We start from the raw sequence: 19,008 nt of genomic DNA on the forward strand, positions 1-19,008 counted from the left end.
CATTCATGTCCATACGATGAATACAGTTAATTAAAAATAAAAGCTTCACTGACGGAGAGCCTATAGTCCTGCTGTGTGTGTGTGTGTGTGTGTGTGTGTGTCCTCACAGTAAGTAATAGCTGTCTGGTGAGAATAATCTGCAATTTCTGGGCTCAGTGGCTTTCCTGGCCAACATCACTGAAGCAAAACCTCCAAGGGGAGTTTCTACATGTCTAACTTTTTTTTTTTTTTAATTCCCATCAAATTGCAATAAATAAAACAAATAGCAAGATAGAAACGCTTTCCGATGTCATTACACAGAGATTATTTACCACTTGGAATAACCCCCAGGCTGGGCTGCACTGTCTAGTGAATCAGTCATCCTTGGCCTCGGGTGATTTTGGTCCTCATTAGGACGTCTCCTCAGAGAGTCGCTCACTTTCTGACTCTTGGTTGGCCTTCCTTGGCTCTTCCATCTCTTGCTCTGGTCGCCTGAACCCACCCAACATCGTTCAGCCACCTTGGTTGTTTTCCTTTTATTCATTTTACCTTAACGTGTGTATACATATTTGTTTAAATATGTATGGGTGGGTTGGTGGGTCAAAAGAGTGCAAAAAGTTTTACACAAGCATGCTTCTATGACATAAATGTCAGAATGGGGTCGAATTTATTTCCCTCCCATATTAACAACATCACATCATCATTATGTCATTATATTCCGCCTTACCTCTTCCCCGCTGCGATAAATTAGAAGGTCGAAGGGAATGGCGGCCACCATGTCAATGAGGAACCAGCCTTTAAAGTAGTGCACGGCGATTCGCAGCGGATGGCTCACCACCTCGTCGTTAGAGTTCACATATGTTGTCCTGAGAGAAGAATGAAGGTAAACCCAAACATCACTCATTTTTGCAGCCAATATTTAATGGACAGTTATCACAAAAATAAGTTCATCCCTCTAATTTTGCTCACGATTTGTTTTTATATCTTTTCTGAAGAAATTACACTTTGAACATTTTCGCTGTTGTGTGAGACCGTATTATCATTTGCATCCAGTAACTTTTGAGAAGGAAATGCTCTGAGCCGCGAAAAGACTTCTTTTGTGAGCACGTATTCGTCGGATGTCATTCAGACCTGAAGTTGATGAGGATGTCGATGATAAACATGATGTCCACAATGAGGTCCACCACGTTGAGAGGAGAGCAGGAGTAACCGCAACGCTGCATGGCTGCTTCTTCCTGAGATGAAAAGAGGATATCAAAAGCCAAAGAGAAGATCATTAGCCGAGGGCGGGCGTGCGCTTCTATCGCTTTCAGATGGATGAACAGACACCATCTGGACGACAAATAGCTTTGGAAATACTTTTTGCAAGATGACCTGTGGAATTTGCATCATGTATTGTCATCACAGTGTCGTCATTCGTTTCAAAAAATGTGTGGCTTTTGTGGCGCTCCACCACTTAACTTTTAATAGATGCTAATTTCTATGAGCATTTTCTTGTTTGTTTGTTTGTTTGTAATGACACACCTGGTCGTTCAGGAGGAAAGCCGCTGAGTAAGGAGTCAGGATGGCGGTGTAGATGACCAGCAGCAAGATGAGCCAATCCCACACCGCCTTGAAGGGACTGTAGTGCAACACGGTCCAGCTGTGGATGCGAGGAGCCTGCAGCTTGTACTCTGGCAAAACATCTGCACCCAGCGAAAGCACCTGGGAAAAATGCTTCGAGTTACCACAAGATGGTGGCAAAGTAATACTATTAGACAGGGCTATGGCTCGAATAAATGCAGCTCCTGCTGCCATTTTAACATAGTTCCTCGTCCCCGAGATGCCTCAAAGATGGCACAAGATAGCAAAGTGGTCCTTCTGTATTAGACAAGGCTTTGGCCACAACACAAAAAAAGGGGAGTATGGATGGGAAGACTCTTGACTTCATAACACTGAGACAATGTGTACTGTGGCTCAAAAAAGAAACCGATTCCCGATATTTTATGGTACTTTTCATCCGCACGCAGAGTCACCAAAAAATTCACACAAGGAATATGATTTGGGGTATTACACTGCAGAACTTAATCGCTTTACTGGCTGTAATATATTCCGGCATCTGCACTTGCAGGAGCGAATCCGTGACAGAGGCAGCAGGGAAGCCTGCCTTGTGTCTCTGCCTAATCGAATCAAAGAATGAGACGCAGGAGCTTGCTTTGGGCTGAAGGAATACTGAGCATCCGAATGCATTTTTGATAGTCCACACAGACATGTCAGACAACTGTGAAGTGAATGCATAACTCGCACACAAAGAAACAACGAAGCTGCCTTGATTCTTGTCACGTTCACAAGGCGACATGGGCTTTATTGTGTCAATATAGTACAAAGTATAACATTGGATGCAGGTTAACACCACTTTTTTGACATTATTAAATGATCCATGAATATTGCATGGATAGGTCCACTTATCCGGAAGCCCAATAGTGCAATAAAACAATATTAATGCATTCGGGTGGCCACATTTCTAAATGGTCTGCAAATCTATTGTAAGAGTCCTGCTAGCCTCACAGTTACATCTTAAGTCATTAAATTGTGGAGTTCTGCGTATTTTATTGCACCGCACTCAGCGGATCCGATTTTACAGTGTGTGTTGACCATCTATTGGCTCTTGTTGTAAAACTTAATACACATGGAACCACAGAGGAGACACTTTTTAAAATGGTTTCTAAATTGTTTACAAGAGCTTAAAAATGACTTTACATTGCTGAAAACGCACCTATTCACTGCTTTTGGCCATATACAGTAAATAACAGTATTGCCTTGATGCCATCTTGCGGCCTCTTGGTGCCAACTCATTGAAGTGAGTTGAGGAGCTTCATTCAGACAACAGGCATATTGTCAAGGGGTAACAATTCAGAATGATCTGATTTGGTTACTTGTAGCGAGGGATCCACAGGAACATATCAGGGAAAACACCGCCAGCCATTCGGACAGTTAAAAGTTCAGAAGTGGAGACGCATTTGCGTGGCGAGACGCAGAGTTGACTTTGAGCGCAGCTGTCTGTTCCGTAATGATGATATGCTTCAAAAGTCACCCCTCGTCATGCTGTTGGCAGTCTTGAGAGAGCGCAATCCCGTGTGCAGCACAACATTTTTCATCTTATCTTTGACACTTGACCCTGAAGTTGACGGGATTCATTTCGCCTGCATCAACAAGTCTACTTTGGCCAATCCCACATGGAGCGGCCGCAATTGTCAGGAGGTGCTCATCTTCGTGGGTAGTTAAAAATTGATTCAATTAGACGTGTGGCCGTAAATCATGTCCTGTGTCCATGTCAACGCCGGCCCCAAAATACATGAGGACAAAATTGGAATTCTATCATCCATCCGTTAAGTACGCCTTGTCCTGTTTAGGGTTGCGGGTGAACTGGAGTTGATGTCAGTCTCTCAAATGAGAGGAAATTGGTAAAAAAAAAACACACACACACACAGGCTGAGATTCATACCAAGAACATCTGACTGTCAGGCAGATGTGCTAACCAGAAACCAACATGCTGCCAGTTTGACTCGATCGAAATTTAATACCGGCTTGGACTCGAGGCTTTTGCGTTATGACTTGAGGTTCATATGGAAGGCGAGCATGTGACAAAACAATGCAGCAATATTTATGCTAACACATCAATCTCATCAACACCTCTACCCGTCTTAATCCAAACCAAAAAGCTTCCGGAGAAAATGATGTGTAATCCCTGCAAATGAGCTCATTAGCACGACGGAATCAATTGATGGGCACCAAAGGGGTTCGTGTACCGAATGAGTTGACCTCCGCTAACCTCAATTGACCTCTGTCAACTATAGTCAGACACAGCAAAAGAAAAAAAAAAACATTGTATTAATATGTCGCGATCGTTTAATAACAATTGGGGAAGAATAGCTGACAGTTTGAGGAGCCAAATTCAATTAAGACATGTCAATTCTTTAAAAAAAATAAACAAAAAAAAACCAATTTCCTGGCAGCACGGAGATTAGCGGAAAGCAAATCTATCAGCATTTGTGAGCTTCAGGGTTAGAACCTCCGCGACTTTCTGTGAGGAGATCGTATTTTCTTCCTGTGCATGCGTGGGATTTTTCCAGTCTGGCTTCCTCCAATGTTCCAAAAAGAATGCACGATGAATGTTCAAACCGGTGTGAATGTGAGTAAGAATGGTTTGTCCTGCAAGTGGCCATTAAGACTTACAGAAACTCTGTTTGTGTAATTTATGCATGGCTCCATTGGTTCTGACTTTGCAATATGGCACCATGCATCATGATTTGTTTTAAAGTCATTTTGACAACAACTACAAAAAAAAAAAAAAAACAAGAAAGAAACCCCATCTTGCATCAGATATAATTTAATATAGGATGTTTGTTCTGACAACCTGTCAAACAGCCCAAAATAAAAAAAAAAAGATGATACTTTGAAGAATTGCTTATGTGCCGCAACTCAAATTTGGCACAACAACGATCTGCTTCAAGCACGGAGCACTTTATTTTGATGTCAAAAAAGGAAGTACCTGACAGAAAATGAGCATGCCGAGCTGAGTGACCCAAGAGCGCCTATCTGTTCAGCGACTTGTCGTTGCATATTTATGAAACATGACAGTCTGCTCAAGTGTGAGTGCATCACAATGGATATATGAAAAATATGTATGAGGTAAAAGGCAGCGAAGGGCACTAAGACAGCGTGGCGCCATGCATCCCGCGTTCCATGCAGGTTCTCACTCACGGAGGGAAACAAGAGACATCAAAACTCATCAATTGAGAGAATTGACGTCACACTCATGACCCTTTTTCACACTGTCAAAACAAAAATATTTTTGTCCTCGAGCTACAGCACTTTTTTTTTTTTAAACAGACTGATGAGTCAAGGAGATATTCAAAGTCTACACACCCTTGTTCAAATGGCATTTTTTTTTGTTTTTGTTTTGTGATCTTTCAGAAAGGGGAAGTAAAGACAAACCAATAAAATCACGTCGTTGCAAAAGCGTGCACACCCTCTTAGAAGTAGGATGTAACTGTTTATTGAATGAAACACATTCAAACTGAGGTTAAATGGGACTCCGCACATCATTTAAAGTGCCTGTGATTAACCACCAATGCGTCAACTGTTCTAGTAGGCTTTCGCTGACATTGTATTTTGCTTTCAGCTATTCGGCATTTTTCATGATTCCCCTCACATTGTCTAAGGCCGTGGTTCCGGCTGATATAATTACCGGTATATAAAATACAATATATTGTAATACTAAGTCATGGCAATTATTTATTTAATGTGTTAAATGAATTCATTCAATGAATCATTTCAGATATAACGGCGTGAGTGACACAAGACAAAAAAACATGCATCAGGTGACAGCATCTGCTGACCTTCCACATGGCCTGTTTATAAATTCATGAGATTTCCTTTAAAACACCCAATACAGTGCCCTGCCCCAAGTCGAAAAGCCTCTGAAAACATGGTCAATATTTTAAAAATAGCATGGGGTCAATAATTTATAGTCAGTCAGTCAGTCAAACAGCAAACCTATACTCGCTATTGCGAAAATTCCCTCCTTGCAATAAGCACATCAAATTTTCAGAAGCTTTCGGATTCAATTTCTACTGCAAACAGAGCAGTCTGCAAACATTATTTTAGGAGCAGTTCCACTCGTTGGGTTGATATCTCTTCAATAATGCAATCTTCAATCTTGTCTGTTTGATATTTTAAGGGGGCCATGTTTGCTGCTGGGGAATTTACCCGATATATTGACCAGCAGCACACACTCGTGTCACACATGGATTTATTTCACTTAAAAGAGGTCCAGTCTTGGGAAAAAAAAAAAATGGACAAGCTGAGATATCCGGAGTGTCATAATGGATTGTAAGCCCAACTGATTGCCTGTGTAGAATTATTTATGAGCATAAAGATCAAAAAAAAAACAAAAAAACTGTCAGAAAGCTGTTCATCTTAAAATTAGCCAATAGTGATTATAATTAATGTTCTCATAACAAATGACCCCAACACACACACACAAAAAAGAAACATTTCTGTGGCAAAGTATACACAGCTTTCCAGGCAGCATGCACTTTCCTGTCCTGGAAAATGACTTCAATGCTAATCTTGATCGCTGGCTGACTTGTCTCATTAAAGTCCCTTACCTTAATTAGGATCATAAAACTTTCCCTTCACCTCATCTATCTACTCTAACCTTTCTGTAATCTCAAAATTCATCCCTGTAATGGAACGACCTGCTCCTGAAAAGGATGAGCCTCACCTAAGGCAAAGTCTAACGTCACAGAAGAACAAAGACCTCCATTAAGGCCAAACTAACAAATAACATCGATCCATTTTCGAGACAGCACAGCCTGTTCAGGGTCACGGGGAGCTCGTCACAGCTGAGTTTGAGCAAAAGGCAGATGACGCCGAGGCCTGTTCCGCCGTCACTCCCAGGGCACAAACAGAAGCAGGCGTCCATTTATTTTTACATGACTGACACTTGAGTAACGGATGAAACCGCACTTGCACCTCCGAGCAGATCCTGTCCAAATTATGATGGCCACGAACCCTCTTCAAATTTTTGTGACAATAAGTTCTATCATTCATATCATCACATATTTTTTTGCCATCCTGATGTATCTCTCCTGTGTAACCGCAACAAAAAAAGACAGATTCCAAAACACAAATAACAATAGGCACTTTCCGTGAGTTGTGTAAGTGCGTTCCTGAGCGAGAACGAGACAGACCGAGAGAAAGCGAAAGGGAGTGAGTGTGTGCGTGCCCACTTTCATCTGCCTGCCACCTCAATTGCCTTTGTGGCTGACCTTTTTCCTCTCCGGCCCCGACAGTTCTCTTGAAGGCGTAACAAAGGAACACATTTGCTCAGCCTTGATGCCTCTCCCTCTATCTAACTCACCACAGGTCCCTTCTCCAATTCTTTCTACAGATGTATTTTATTATTTTTTTTATCCTCAGCATGTCTCCGCCGTCGCCTTCCTCACCGCACCGAATCTGTTTCCAAGATCTCAGTGCCTCATATTTTAACCCCTACTGAGCCCGGGCCTCTCTTTCACCCTCTCCATGATAGCAAGGCTTAAAATATTAAAGCGGCAGTGAAACGCTAATAACTGCTGTAGGGCCACTGACATCGTGGGGAGGCTGCTGACACACACTCACACACGTGCATTGAAGTGTTAATCTACAAAACACAGAGACTTCTGAGTCGGCGCTTCATCTTAAGTTTTTAAATCTCCTCTCACTCGCTTGCAGGGAAAGTGCAATCGTCGCGTATTGGACCTAGTCGGAGGGTGGTCTTAAAACCCAAAATGCAGTTCAACAAGAACCTGTAAGGGGGATTTAAAGACGTGTTGAGGGGTGAAAAATTGCGTTGATCATTGTATTTCTCCTTTTGCGTTCGACGCTTGGTGCAATATTGATGAGACTTGATGACACAGAGCTACGGCTTCAGTTCACAGGGCTTGTTAAAAGGGAGCTGCATGTGATCGGGGGGATGCCATCATGCATTAACATTCCAACGATGGAATCAGGCCACTCGAATCAAAGAGGCAGCTGTGTGTAGCCTGCAGAGGAACGCATAGTCCACGCACGATTTTATACGTAATATGCTTATTTCCTGTTAATGACCGCCTTACGTCTTGTCGTTTTGCTTTGACCAAAAACAACGGGACTAACGGATACTCCAAGGAGAAACGATCCCAACGTTGTTTTAGCAAATCGATGATATCACATATACGCGGTTCCACAGCTGATTGATAAGGGAAAATTTCTCTGAAGCCCACACCACAAGATAATCGGTCAGAATAATCTCTTAGATTATCACTATGTTGCGTACTCAGCCTTAGAAGGGCGATAAAGACACACAAATCATGAACCCGCTCATTTTTATTTTAACTTAAAACAACAGTTCATGCTTCACCGTCTTATAATAATGAGATGAGCATATTTGCTGTTGTCACGGTGACCCTGGGTCACCTATTTAAGTGAGCTGTTTTAGCGGACCCGCTTCGATATTACTCATAGTGCCATAATGCATAAATGCATACTGTAAACTAGCAATGAAAAATGTTTCTGGTTTACAACTGTTTGCGCACACACACACACAAAAAAAGATATTGCTCATGTAGTCATGAGATCCTGCAGATTTGTGAGGGTGGATTTTAATTGCCTCGAAAAGAAAGAAGAGCGAAGGCAATTTCATGCAATGGTTGTGTCCTATTTCGAGGTTTGCCAAACTGTTGCGTAACTTTAAACAGAGGAAGCAGGTACATTGAAAGCTGAGGGGGCTTTCAGGTGTCATACAGGGCCAGTCTGAAAGCTGTGTGGGAGGAACAGAGGATCAGAGCGAAAAGAAGAAAGCAGCCGAGACTAAGCCAAAACTGGAGTTATGAAATGCTAGTCGGTGTCACGACTACAAACCATGCATATATATATACAATGTGCTCTTTATTTGACAGCTGATCCTTGACTCGAGTCGTTTCCCAGACAGGAAGCTGCAACCCAAATGGTCTTGTTTGTACTCGATGTATCTTTAAACTTTAGCGATGGTCAAAACTTTTTTCATATAAATCACATGGACAAAACCGATGCCAATATTAGTATTAGCTACACTCAGTCAAAAGTCCAGTCCCAATTTCTTGACTTTTTTTCCAGAGCAGTCAGTGTGACAGCAGAACAAACAAGTGTTCATTACCCTCCCTGAACCAGGAAGTAGCATACTTACTCACAAACAGGCGTGCAAACATATTTTGGGTTGCATTTCTGTGTACGGTCATTATAGCATTGCAATCACATCAAACTCGATTGGTAGCCGAAGATTTCCAAACAGGGCTCCACAACTAAAACCGCCGGTGGACAAATATGAAGCTGAAACAACATACGCAACCAAAACGTCAGCTCAATCGTTGCTTTTGTTGCAAAACAAATACAACCGCTGTGTATAATTGGCATCCTAACCAGCGTTTAACTTACTGCAACAAACCAAGCAAAAAGTTGAACAAGTTTGCAACATTATTGTGGAAAAAGAAAAAAAAAGTTGTGTAATGAAGTCAACCAAAACTATAATTGCTTGGCTGAAAGCGATTTCACTTTAATGGTGATCAGGAAGTACACCTCATGTCTTCATCGACATTTGTTACAGATGAAATATAGCCCTTATGATGAAGCTGTCAATGACTGCACATTTACACCCTTTTAAACGGAAATCTAATACTGTCCCGTTGATATTTATTGCTCGGAAATCAGCTGAGTGCACTAATGCTGCTCCTGTTAATAGAAACACCAAATATAGGACAGCGGCTTCTCATATATTGCCCCTATGTCCTGCTGGTTAAGATGACGTGATAGAAAGTGACTCGATAAGGCCTGCAGAAATTGTAGGGAAGAAACCAACAGCAGCAATAAGAGAGGGACCAAGATCAGCATTTCAAGCAAAACGCATCCAACGAGCAAAGCATTCAAAGTAATGCCTGCTGTAAATGTGTTTTGCTTATTTTTGTTTCGTCGAAAACCTGACAGATGGGCTGCCTCCGCTGAACATGGCCAAGGTCTTATTTTTTAACACCATGAATTGGATTTTTTTTTTTAAAATGAATGCAGCTCGAGGGAAGAAAAACAAGAAGCATTTTATTAATGATGATTGAGCATCTCCAAATCCATAAAGTGACACATTTCTACGCACTCACTTTTGGTAATAAAAAAACATTGCGGTGACAATACAGTACATTCAGTTGGCGTCCAAACTTCTTCAATCAAACAAAGTAGAATTTCCTTCTTCGGTGGGCAGACGCGGAGGGCGCTCTCTCGCCTCCCACCCACGGCGACAAGAGATTGGCAGGCCGGGCGGGCGCGGCATTACGGCGGGCGGGCAGCAGGAACTTGGGATCCGATCGTCGGCGAGGGCTTTAGCGAAGGTTGACTGGCGCAGGAAGATGTTGAGGAGCTTGAGCAGCAATGGTAGGACCATGGTCCTCAGCGGCGACTCACCGCGGCGGGGTCCGGGTCAGGGCGGCCGCCCCCGAGCATCCGTGACCGCTGGCTGTTCGGACCCTCGCCAAAACTTGACTAAGTGGTGCTGCAACACCAAAGAGGTCACTATACCGTGGCAGCCATTGAAAAATCGTTACGCCTCGGGGGCACTTGTCACACGAAAGAGCCTCCATCCGGCTTCCTGGAAAAACTCATCTTCTTCCTGCGTGGCGTCTTGTCTCTCATGCTTGTTGCAAGAGCTTCTTCCAAATGCACTTTGCTTCTGCCGTGGCTTCCCTTTCCGTACCTCCGATGAGATCTCAGCTGGCTTTCAAGTCCTGATTAAACCACCGCTGGCGTCACCTCTCATTGAGTTTCTTCGACTGTCTTCCACCCACAGCGTGACTGCTGATGGCTGCTTGGTTGTTAACTCAATAAATCAGCATGCAACAGAGAAGAGTGAAAGATGAGGAGGAGGAGGAGGAGGAAGAGGAGGAGGAGGAAGAGGGAAAAAAAAAACGGAAGATGACAGCAGGAGAGTTATTTCCCATTAGTTGGAGATGAAGCCGGGATGCTGTTCTGATGCTGAGGCTAATAGCGCTATACTGCCAGTATGGAGCGAGAGAGAGGTGGGGTGAGAAAAATCACTGGAGGAGAGCGAGGAAATACAAGGAACATGTTTTGTCAAGTGTTTCATACAAAAAAAAAAAAAAGAAATAAAGAAAATTTAAAAAAAAGTAAAGGACCTCTATACACTGCATCACTATAGTCTAAGAGACGAAATACAGCTGCACACTCTTGTGAGATCCGACACAATACCTGCGTGAAAAATGAATAATAAATAAAAGGCCTTTACAGAAATAATAATATTCAGTTTTGATTGGCACTATCCAGTCGGTATTGATTGCATAGCCATCTTTATCATAGCTAAATAAAGCAACTGCAGCATATTAGTCACTGCAACATACTGTATTTGTGTTTTGTAAGATTGCTAGTTCATGCAGAGTGGCATTTTTACATTAAAAAAAAAAAAAAGGCCAAACACGGGTCACAGCCAAGACAAAATCCCAACTAGTCTCTTCACAATCTAATGTAAAATGTATTCTCTATGTGTTTTCCTCAATGGTTTCGTAGTGTGATGCACGGTAGACCCTTTCTTTTTTGTTTTTTACACATACAAGTGATATAAAAGAATGACAAATGCAAAAAAAATAAAATAAATAAAGCCAACTCACGTGAGGGTATGTTTGATTTTCAAGTTGAGTCTCGTGCTAAATTATGCACTACTACTTATGCATTACTGTAACTCTGCGTGTGACTGCTTAAACACTTACGCCTAATAAATTATGTATTTTGACCCTCAAGGCCACCGTACTTCTTTCTCATGAGCAGCAAAGTGATGCGTGCACATCGTGGTCATTTTTGTTGTTGTTGTTTTGAATGTGTGTCGACGATAATGAACAAATTGTCCGTCTTTTAACAGTGACAAACGCAAAGTAACTGTGACATCATTCTGCACTGGAAGCAAACGGCACCGGCGTGCTGAGGATTGTATTGCAAACCAACGGAGCATAAAATGTATTCAATCAGGAAACCTCACAGGCTCATTTCCCCAATAACTCACCAAATATAACACATTGGAACTGCTGTAGGGCGTGCAGACAGACAGTGACAAATTAGGAATTGAAGGGGAAAAGAAAGGGCTTGCCCACTGCCAGACTGGAGTGTTTATTGGGTCAGAAAATGCGGCAAGGAATAACACATTTTGGCCCAGCTCAGTGGCTCTTTCTTTGCAAACGGACGGTACTCAAGACGAAAACGGCTCGGGCATGATCTGATTTAACCGCAGACAATATGCTGGTGTTGGGCCCGCAGTTAGACTTTATAGACGCATCGGAGCTGCTGTGCGACCAAGTCATTTTTCAACCACCCATAAAACAGTTTGACAGTTTGCCCGCACGGCCCTCTGCCTCTTTGTGGATGTCGGATGCATATGTGGTCAGAACTGCCGTGCGGTGTCCTCTGTAGCCGAGGCTTCACGCAAACACACGCTCACACACTTAAACGCGTGTGCATATATATACTTCCGCTGGCAAAGGTCAGCCAGCAATCAGTTGTCGCTGCTTGGGCTGTATTTTCATGACCGTCATAAATCCCGCACGTAACTTGGCATAACTGTGTGCAGAGGTGGGTTAGATGTTGGACATTTTGGAGACCAGCGCAAGATGGTGGATATGGAAGTGGTGAGAGGGCTTGCGCTGCTGTGGGAGTGGTCGCAGACAATTACAATCATGGTCAATCGACGCTTATCCTTTCATTCCTTTTGAATGCGGCATGCTACTCGGGCAGTAGAGTCTCGCGGAAGCGCATCTGCACCATGAAGTTGACAGTTGGAAACCACCCACCACCCCGATGATTTGTGTGGCCACCATAGGTGTGGGATGATTTCAAAAAAATAATAGACCTGGTCTGAGCAGACTTTCTGCAACCAAACTGGTAAACGCAATGCAAGGCGAATACAAAAATCCGGAATCGCCGGCATTTGAGCCATGGCGCAGATGTACAGTCTACAAAAATAGAGCCCTCGGATGTCATAAGAGCCACTTAATCAGGATAAATGGTCGACTGTTTATATATATATATATATATATATTTTTTTTTTTCAATGTGCATTCACCTACATAGGTATCAGCACAAGATCATATATCAATGTAATGAAAAGTTAACCACTCATCCGAACAAATTGATGACCGCATTGGGGATAATTGTGGCTTCATTATCTTTGCCCAAGGATACTTCAACGGCACTTGAGGGGCCCGGGGGATGTTGCTGCACTTTCATGAGTCAATCTTTTGGTTGTTTTAATTCAAATCAATTGCCTGAGTGCGTCGAGGAAAACAGTCAATGTCCAAACACTTCCAGTTATGGAACAAAACATCCATATTATATGAAGAAAAAGAGAGAAGGAAGCTGCAAAGCTGGATCATGAACCTCTTACAGCTAAGCTCCTCATTAAACACGTATTTGCCGTCACAGCCGGGGGAAAGAAACAAAATCTTTTTTCTTTTTTTTTTTTTTTTTTTTTTTTTGCACTCGACTTCTTGTAATAATAATCAGATGTACTGCGCAGGTGCATGTGTTCCAGTAGTAGACTTACGAATACACACAATGTCTTTTCAAAGTGTCTTCCGTGATAGTTTTTGATCAAGTGGGATTTTATTTTGTGCTTTGACAAGAGTGCCCGCTCTGACCAGTGATCAATTATAGTACGGATTAACGGCTGTGGTTTGGGATAACGTTGGATATTTCACAGCCAGACTGGGGTCTTTTCCATCAGGGAGTCAGCAGCTCCCCTCCCTGGCCAGGAAGTCACAGCGCAACATTCTTCTTGTCTGATTGTAGTCAGGGGACAAATCAATCAACGACCTCTTCTTTGCAACCGAGTTATTCTTAGACGATTATGGTGACGATGATACAGTAGAGCCATAAAAAGCACAATCTTCACTAATGCTTCAGGATCATAAAAAGACAAGGTAAAACTCCTACACTTAGCAGCTAAACGGTATTGTGCTTCTATTTGAGACTTGGAGTGACAGAAAGTTGAATAAGCCGCGTACATTTTCAGTTCTCAAAAGAAGCACTTAGACAGCTGGTGACATCTGCTCCAGATGCGACGCTCCTACCCTGAAATGTATTCTGCGTTCAAGGAGATGCATGACGCAATTTTTCCCATCAATTAAAATAGTTCTGTGCTAGCATTTGCCTCAACTACCCTGAAGCTCCTCATGAATACAGCCCTGTTGCAACCTGCACGGTGTTCCCGTCACATGAAAATGAACCATTGCTCATCCCAATGCCCCCTCCTTGCTGCAGGGCACGCGGACCAAATAAGACATTGTGTTACTATGACAACCAGGGACAGACCTCGGGCATAGCTGGAGACACTGCGAGTATGAAGGCATGATTGACCCCACGAACACAATCAAGGCTTCAATTGTGTTTTCAAGCATTCAAAGTCACTCAGGAACAACCGTAAGCATACATAAAGATGATGTCTGCGGGATCACATCATCATTTTTTTTTTTTTTCAAAGGGCACATCAGTATTAGCCAAATACATTACGGTGATGGATGAACCGTGTTGTTCCCAGATGAAGTCGTCGTCCATCATGGTGCTTCCGAAAAAAATGAACGGATCGTTTCCAGCGTGGAAGTAAATGTGAAGGGCACCTGCCTCCCTCTATCATCCTGGCTAATGACTTCACATTCAATTACATCAACTCTACACCGGTCAGTTTTCGAATTAAGAGGGTGTAATATTTAATTCCCTCAAATAATTGCGAAGCAGCAGTTTGTCATGAGTGAACGCGAGCGGAACTCATACCCGTGCGTTTTGTTATTGCAGCCACCCGACTTGAACTCGGACATCCATCATGCGCGGTTTAATCGGCAATATTGGACTTCCAATTCATATCTGATGAAAACGAGATGAAAACTGACTGAAGACACGTCTCAAAGTGATGCTAATCTATTTGTGTCGCTTTCCAAATGAGTCATAAATCATTTTCCCACTTATTCTAATGACTCAGCATCGCAACGTGTGCCATCACTTCTTATTAAAGTGAAGGGAGACGTTTTGGGTTTTTTTTGTATAATAAACCTCACATATTCACACTGAAGCAATGGTGAATTTGCCTGTTTATGGGTTTCTTTTTTTTTTTTTGGTGGAACCTATCCTCCATTCTTTGCTGAATAATTAATTCAGTTATTTGCATCTTTTTGCCCCATCTGATGGCAACTCGGTGCTAAGAAACAACTTGAAGTGAGGGAAGGCGTTAAATATGGTCTCATTTTGTCATTTGCCACCATCTTGTGGCATCTATTGGCCTGTTGGCAATTCTCGACCCTTTTGGGGAGGAGGGTTCAATTATTCAGAGATTGTTTGCTGTTTTCGTGGCAGGTTTTGGTCCCTGTCCCCCAAGAATAGCAGATTTCTATCAGGCCACGGTAAATGAACGGTTAGTCAAGAGCTTTTGTTAAAATATCAGTCCAATAAGCACGTTTTGCCGCAGTGTGACACGTGTCTTTAAAAACATGGGGGTGGATGGCTTTTTTTTTTCAGTGTTTGTTCCTGGCTATTACACACTCTCATTATGTAATGCGGCTAACTAAACTCAAACAGAGTGGTTGAGTGGTGGTCATCTGCGCTACTTTCAGCCACGCTCTGTCGTCTTCTAATATGGGAGAGTATTCACAAATGAACATGTGGAGTGTATTTAATGATGTTCATCGTGTTCATCTGCAAAACAAGTACAGTACGTACACTACACTTCCCCTTACCGGTCATTTTTGAGGTGAGGTCAGTTTTTATGTGTCCCACTTGACAAAATCAAAAAATTCAAAAACGAATGCCTCTCACCGCCAAATTCACATGCAGTTGGAAAATTTGTTTGATGGCATATAATAAAATGGCTGCTGTTAAAGTTCTTATAATATTTATAGAGGTCTTTCTAACGAGTGGACTGGCGTTGATTGATGGCGAATCACAGCCCACGCTATCATCGAATGGGAAACCTCACGGTATCAGAGAGAAACGGCCCCTTTTGGGACAGCTGTTGCTTTGATGGACGCGGGACGGGGCGAGTGGCAGACGCAACGGCGAGTCTCAAACCTGTCGCCGAGCTGAGTTGGAGAAACGTGAGTCCCTCCGTCTACATTTATAAATCAAACGTTACAGTCACAGATGCCAGTGGGGTCCGAGAAGTTCAAGAAGTTAAAATTTGCGTGCCAATGTCAAACAAACGAAGCAACCCAACAACGTGTGTGACAAGGCTGTAAAACAAAATTCAATTTAGAGGGCAATCAAAATGGGTCGCTGTCTGAAAGCTTTGGTGCATGTGGATGTCGGAGTAAGCAACTATAAAAAAAGTGTGTGAGCCTTTCTAGACAGTTTCTCCAATAAGAGTAAAACCTCTCACGTTTGCTCTCACTTACTTCTACAGGCTGCAGCAGCAGAATTTTCACTCAGTGACATCGAATGAGAGTGTGAATGATTGTCTGTGGATGTGCTAAACCAATCCGAGGTATGGTCCATGTTTTGTCCAAATTCAGCTTGTGGTTGTTTTTGTGCTCAAGCCAAACCAATAAAAATGTTGCTTTGGTGCCATCTAGTGGCATCTTTATGCCAAGCAATTATGTTGAGATGAATTGAAGAGCTTCATTTGGACAAAGGTTGTGCTGTGCCGCCATCATATAGCATCTGTAGACATATTATAAACCGTTAGTGGGGAATCAAAACTTGTGAGTTTTTGCTATTTTTGTGGTCTTTCCGGTCCATTGTAACGGCAAATTTGTCGCATCAACCCTTCCTATACCAAGCACACAAAATTAAGTGGCTAAACCGTAAATGCGAGAGAGGTTAAAACCAGACGGTACTTTGAAATGTCACCAATTTTGGGAGAGGGCAGTATGAGGCAACAAGAATGAACAATGAGCTGTGAAAAGAACAGAAAAGACGAACGATCCCATATTCTTTTCCCTCCCATACTTGCCACAGTGACAGAGGGCGAGTCGTGACTGCTCTGTAATCATTAATAAAACAATGCTTGCTCCCATTCAGCCCCATAGACACATTCATCTCGACAAAGATATGTTTGGCAAGTCAGAGGCCATTATCGCATCGAACTGTATGTTTGCCTATGTGGATTTGTGTGTGTGTGTGTGAGAGAGAGAGAGAGAGAATATAGATTATAGATATCGATATATCGAGAGAGAGAGAGAGAGAGAGAGAGAGAGAGAGAGAGAAAGAGAGACAGAGAGAGAGAGAGAGCTACCGAGGACAAGTTATTACGATCTGCACAGTGTAGGAGGCGGTGAGACGAACCGCTGGACGGATTCTGAGAGGGTCTTGACCGCTATCACTGCATGCCGTTATTTGTGTGTACATGTGTGTGTGTGCGTGTGTGTGTGAGTGGGAGTGGGTGTGTATAGGTGTGTTCAAACACCTTTTCTTGTTCCCATTACCACCTCTGTCATCTGAGGCCGATGGTCGTTGACACACAAAAAAAAAAAAGATTCAGCACCTCATACCTCGGAGACACACACACAAAAACACACGCACACACACACCGGGTGAAGCGTGAGCAGGTTGGTAATTAAATCATGCCAGCGTTTAATTCCATTGCCTGTCTGCAGGTTTCATCCTTCCTCGTTTGGGTTTCATTTATGACAGTTCAGGTGCAGTCCTAAAATAATATGCGGGGGTTCAACATGGGTTCAAAGCGCCACTGACGTCATACCATACATCCATTTTCTATATTGTGTCTCGTCACTACAATGACTGCTGAGCTGACGCATATCCCAGTGTAGTCTCCTGTTGTTCTGGAAACTTGAAGATTTTAAGTCGCACAAAAATGTCAAGGATCGGAATGTCGTGTGGCTTTGCTTCAATGTGTTTGGCCTCGTCTTTGCCTCGCCGCTGATGTGGGTTTTTTTTTTGTGATGCTACCACGCACTGGTACCATGATGATGAACATCAAACCGGAAATTGGAACAGGGAGTAAAATTTATTGTTTCCAGAGAGAGACAAATCGCACGTTCAAAATTGTTCGGGTGTTTTCCTGCACTCGAGGCAACAGTGCATTTCTCTTCGGGCCCTAATTCCAATTTGGTGCAGTGTTGTTACGCGTGAGCGTGTAGCTCAACCTCTAAAGGAGATTTTGAAAACATTTTTTTTTTTTGCCTGGTGGAAGCATCAAGAAGAAGAGCTTGATTTATCACTGAGCCACACCAGCGCTGTTAGCGTGAGATCTTCCGGCAGAGCACAAGCGAGGCTAATTTGTCTGGCTGCAAGAGCAGAATAATACGCAAGGTATTGTGAGGAGAATTGCTTTGTTGTTATGAAATCAGACTAAAGTGTTTACCACCTTGTTTGGGTCTATAATTCTAAAACTCATCACATTTTAGTGGTCTGACTCAGCTTCGGGAGTGGCCCAGCCTATTTGGAACACCTCTACTCGATTGCAAACGACAAATGCAATGGTTGTTGTTTTTTTTTTGTTTTTTTTATTATTATGATATGAAGACCTCACTGACAGAGAGAATGCAAACAGAGAATTATTCTTTTTCATTGCCAGGCAGAGTTACAGATCCTAATTTAGCCACTTGTCCTATATTTTGCAGCAATCCATCTTTTAAGCAAAGTATTTTTTTTTTTTTTAATACCTAATAGTTGCAGCCAACATTCCGTGAAGAGCACTGGACAGGCTTAGAGAACACGTCAAAATCAATTTCAAAGTGAATATACCTGAGGTTTCGCTCATGAGCAGCAATAATTCATCATCAAGCTACCATAAATGGACACTGCGTGTGTGGGAAGAGAAGACAATTTAAGGGAGACGGGAGAGTCTTGATTTATTTGTCCAGAGTGCTGATTGCTACAGTCAAGGGCATTGCTAGTAAAGGTGATGGAGGTGGATGGCTCACAACTTTTTGTTTCTCTCTCTCTCTCTCTCTCTCTCTCTCTCTTTTTCCCTCACACACAGAGTCGTGATCAGACACCTTTTCCCATAGGCAAGAAAAAAAGATGGCGAGTGGACAGTAGAAAAAAAAAAGCAATTTGTCTTGGATGCAATTACTGATTTATTTTGCCTCCCTTCAGTCCACCGAAGAGGTGAATTGTGTGTGCTGCCTGCGACGAGATGAATGAGAATGCGGCATGTATCTGATGTGGAAATAGAAAATTACCCGAAACAATAACAGCAGCAGCAACACATCTGAACAAAAGAAAAAAAAAATGAGTGGACTGGACAAAAAGCAATGTGAGAGTAGCACAGAAACGAAACTGACTGTCATCACGCAAGACTTCAGGATGAACTCCACAAGTGTGCTTCAGTGTTTTTTTTTTTTTTTCCTTTGACTTTTTGTTCTGCCACCAAAGTGACATCAAGGTGGGGGGAAAAAATGACCAATGGAAGTTAGGTGAAGTAGGAAAGAGATATCTTTCCTGGATGCAAGGAGCACAAAGGGTGTTTGAGAGAGTTAAAGTTGTCTATGA

At 42.7% G+C, this 19,008-nt stretch overlaps 1 protein-coding gene across 3 annotated transcripts in view; it reads right to left on the reverse strand.

The window, feature by feature from the left end:
* The window catches only part of kcnh2b (potassium voltage-gated channel, subfamily H (eag-related), member 2b), a 105,675-nt gene that overhangs the window by 9,353 nt on the left and 77,314 nt on the right, over positions 1-19,008 (reverse strand). For all 3 annotated transcript variants that reach the window (XM_019873774.1, XM_019873775.1, XM_019873776.1), the window contains 3 exons: positions 1,504-1,683; positions 1,111-1,214; positions 707-845 (listed from right to left, as the gene is read on the reverse strand). In XM_019873774.1, the coding sequence (XP_019729333.1) occupies positions 707-845; positions 1,111-1,214; positions 1,504-1,683 (423 nt within the window). The remainder of the gene's footprint in view (positions 1-706; positions 846-1,110; positions 1,215-1,503; positions 1,684-19,008) is intronic.

Source organism: Hippocampus comes, unplaced genomic scaffold (assembly GCF_001891065.2).
Source record: "Hippocampus comes isolate QL1 unplaced genomic scaffold, H_comes_QL1_v1.1 scaffold126, whole genome shotgun sequence".
Lineage (NCBI taxonomy): Eukaryota > Metazoa > Chordata > Actinopteri > Syngnathiformes > Syngnathidae > Hippocampus > Hippocampus comes.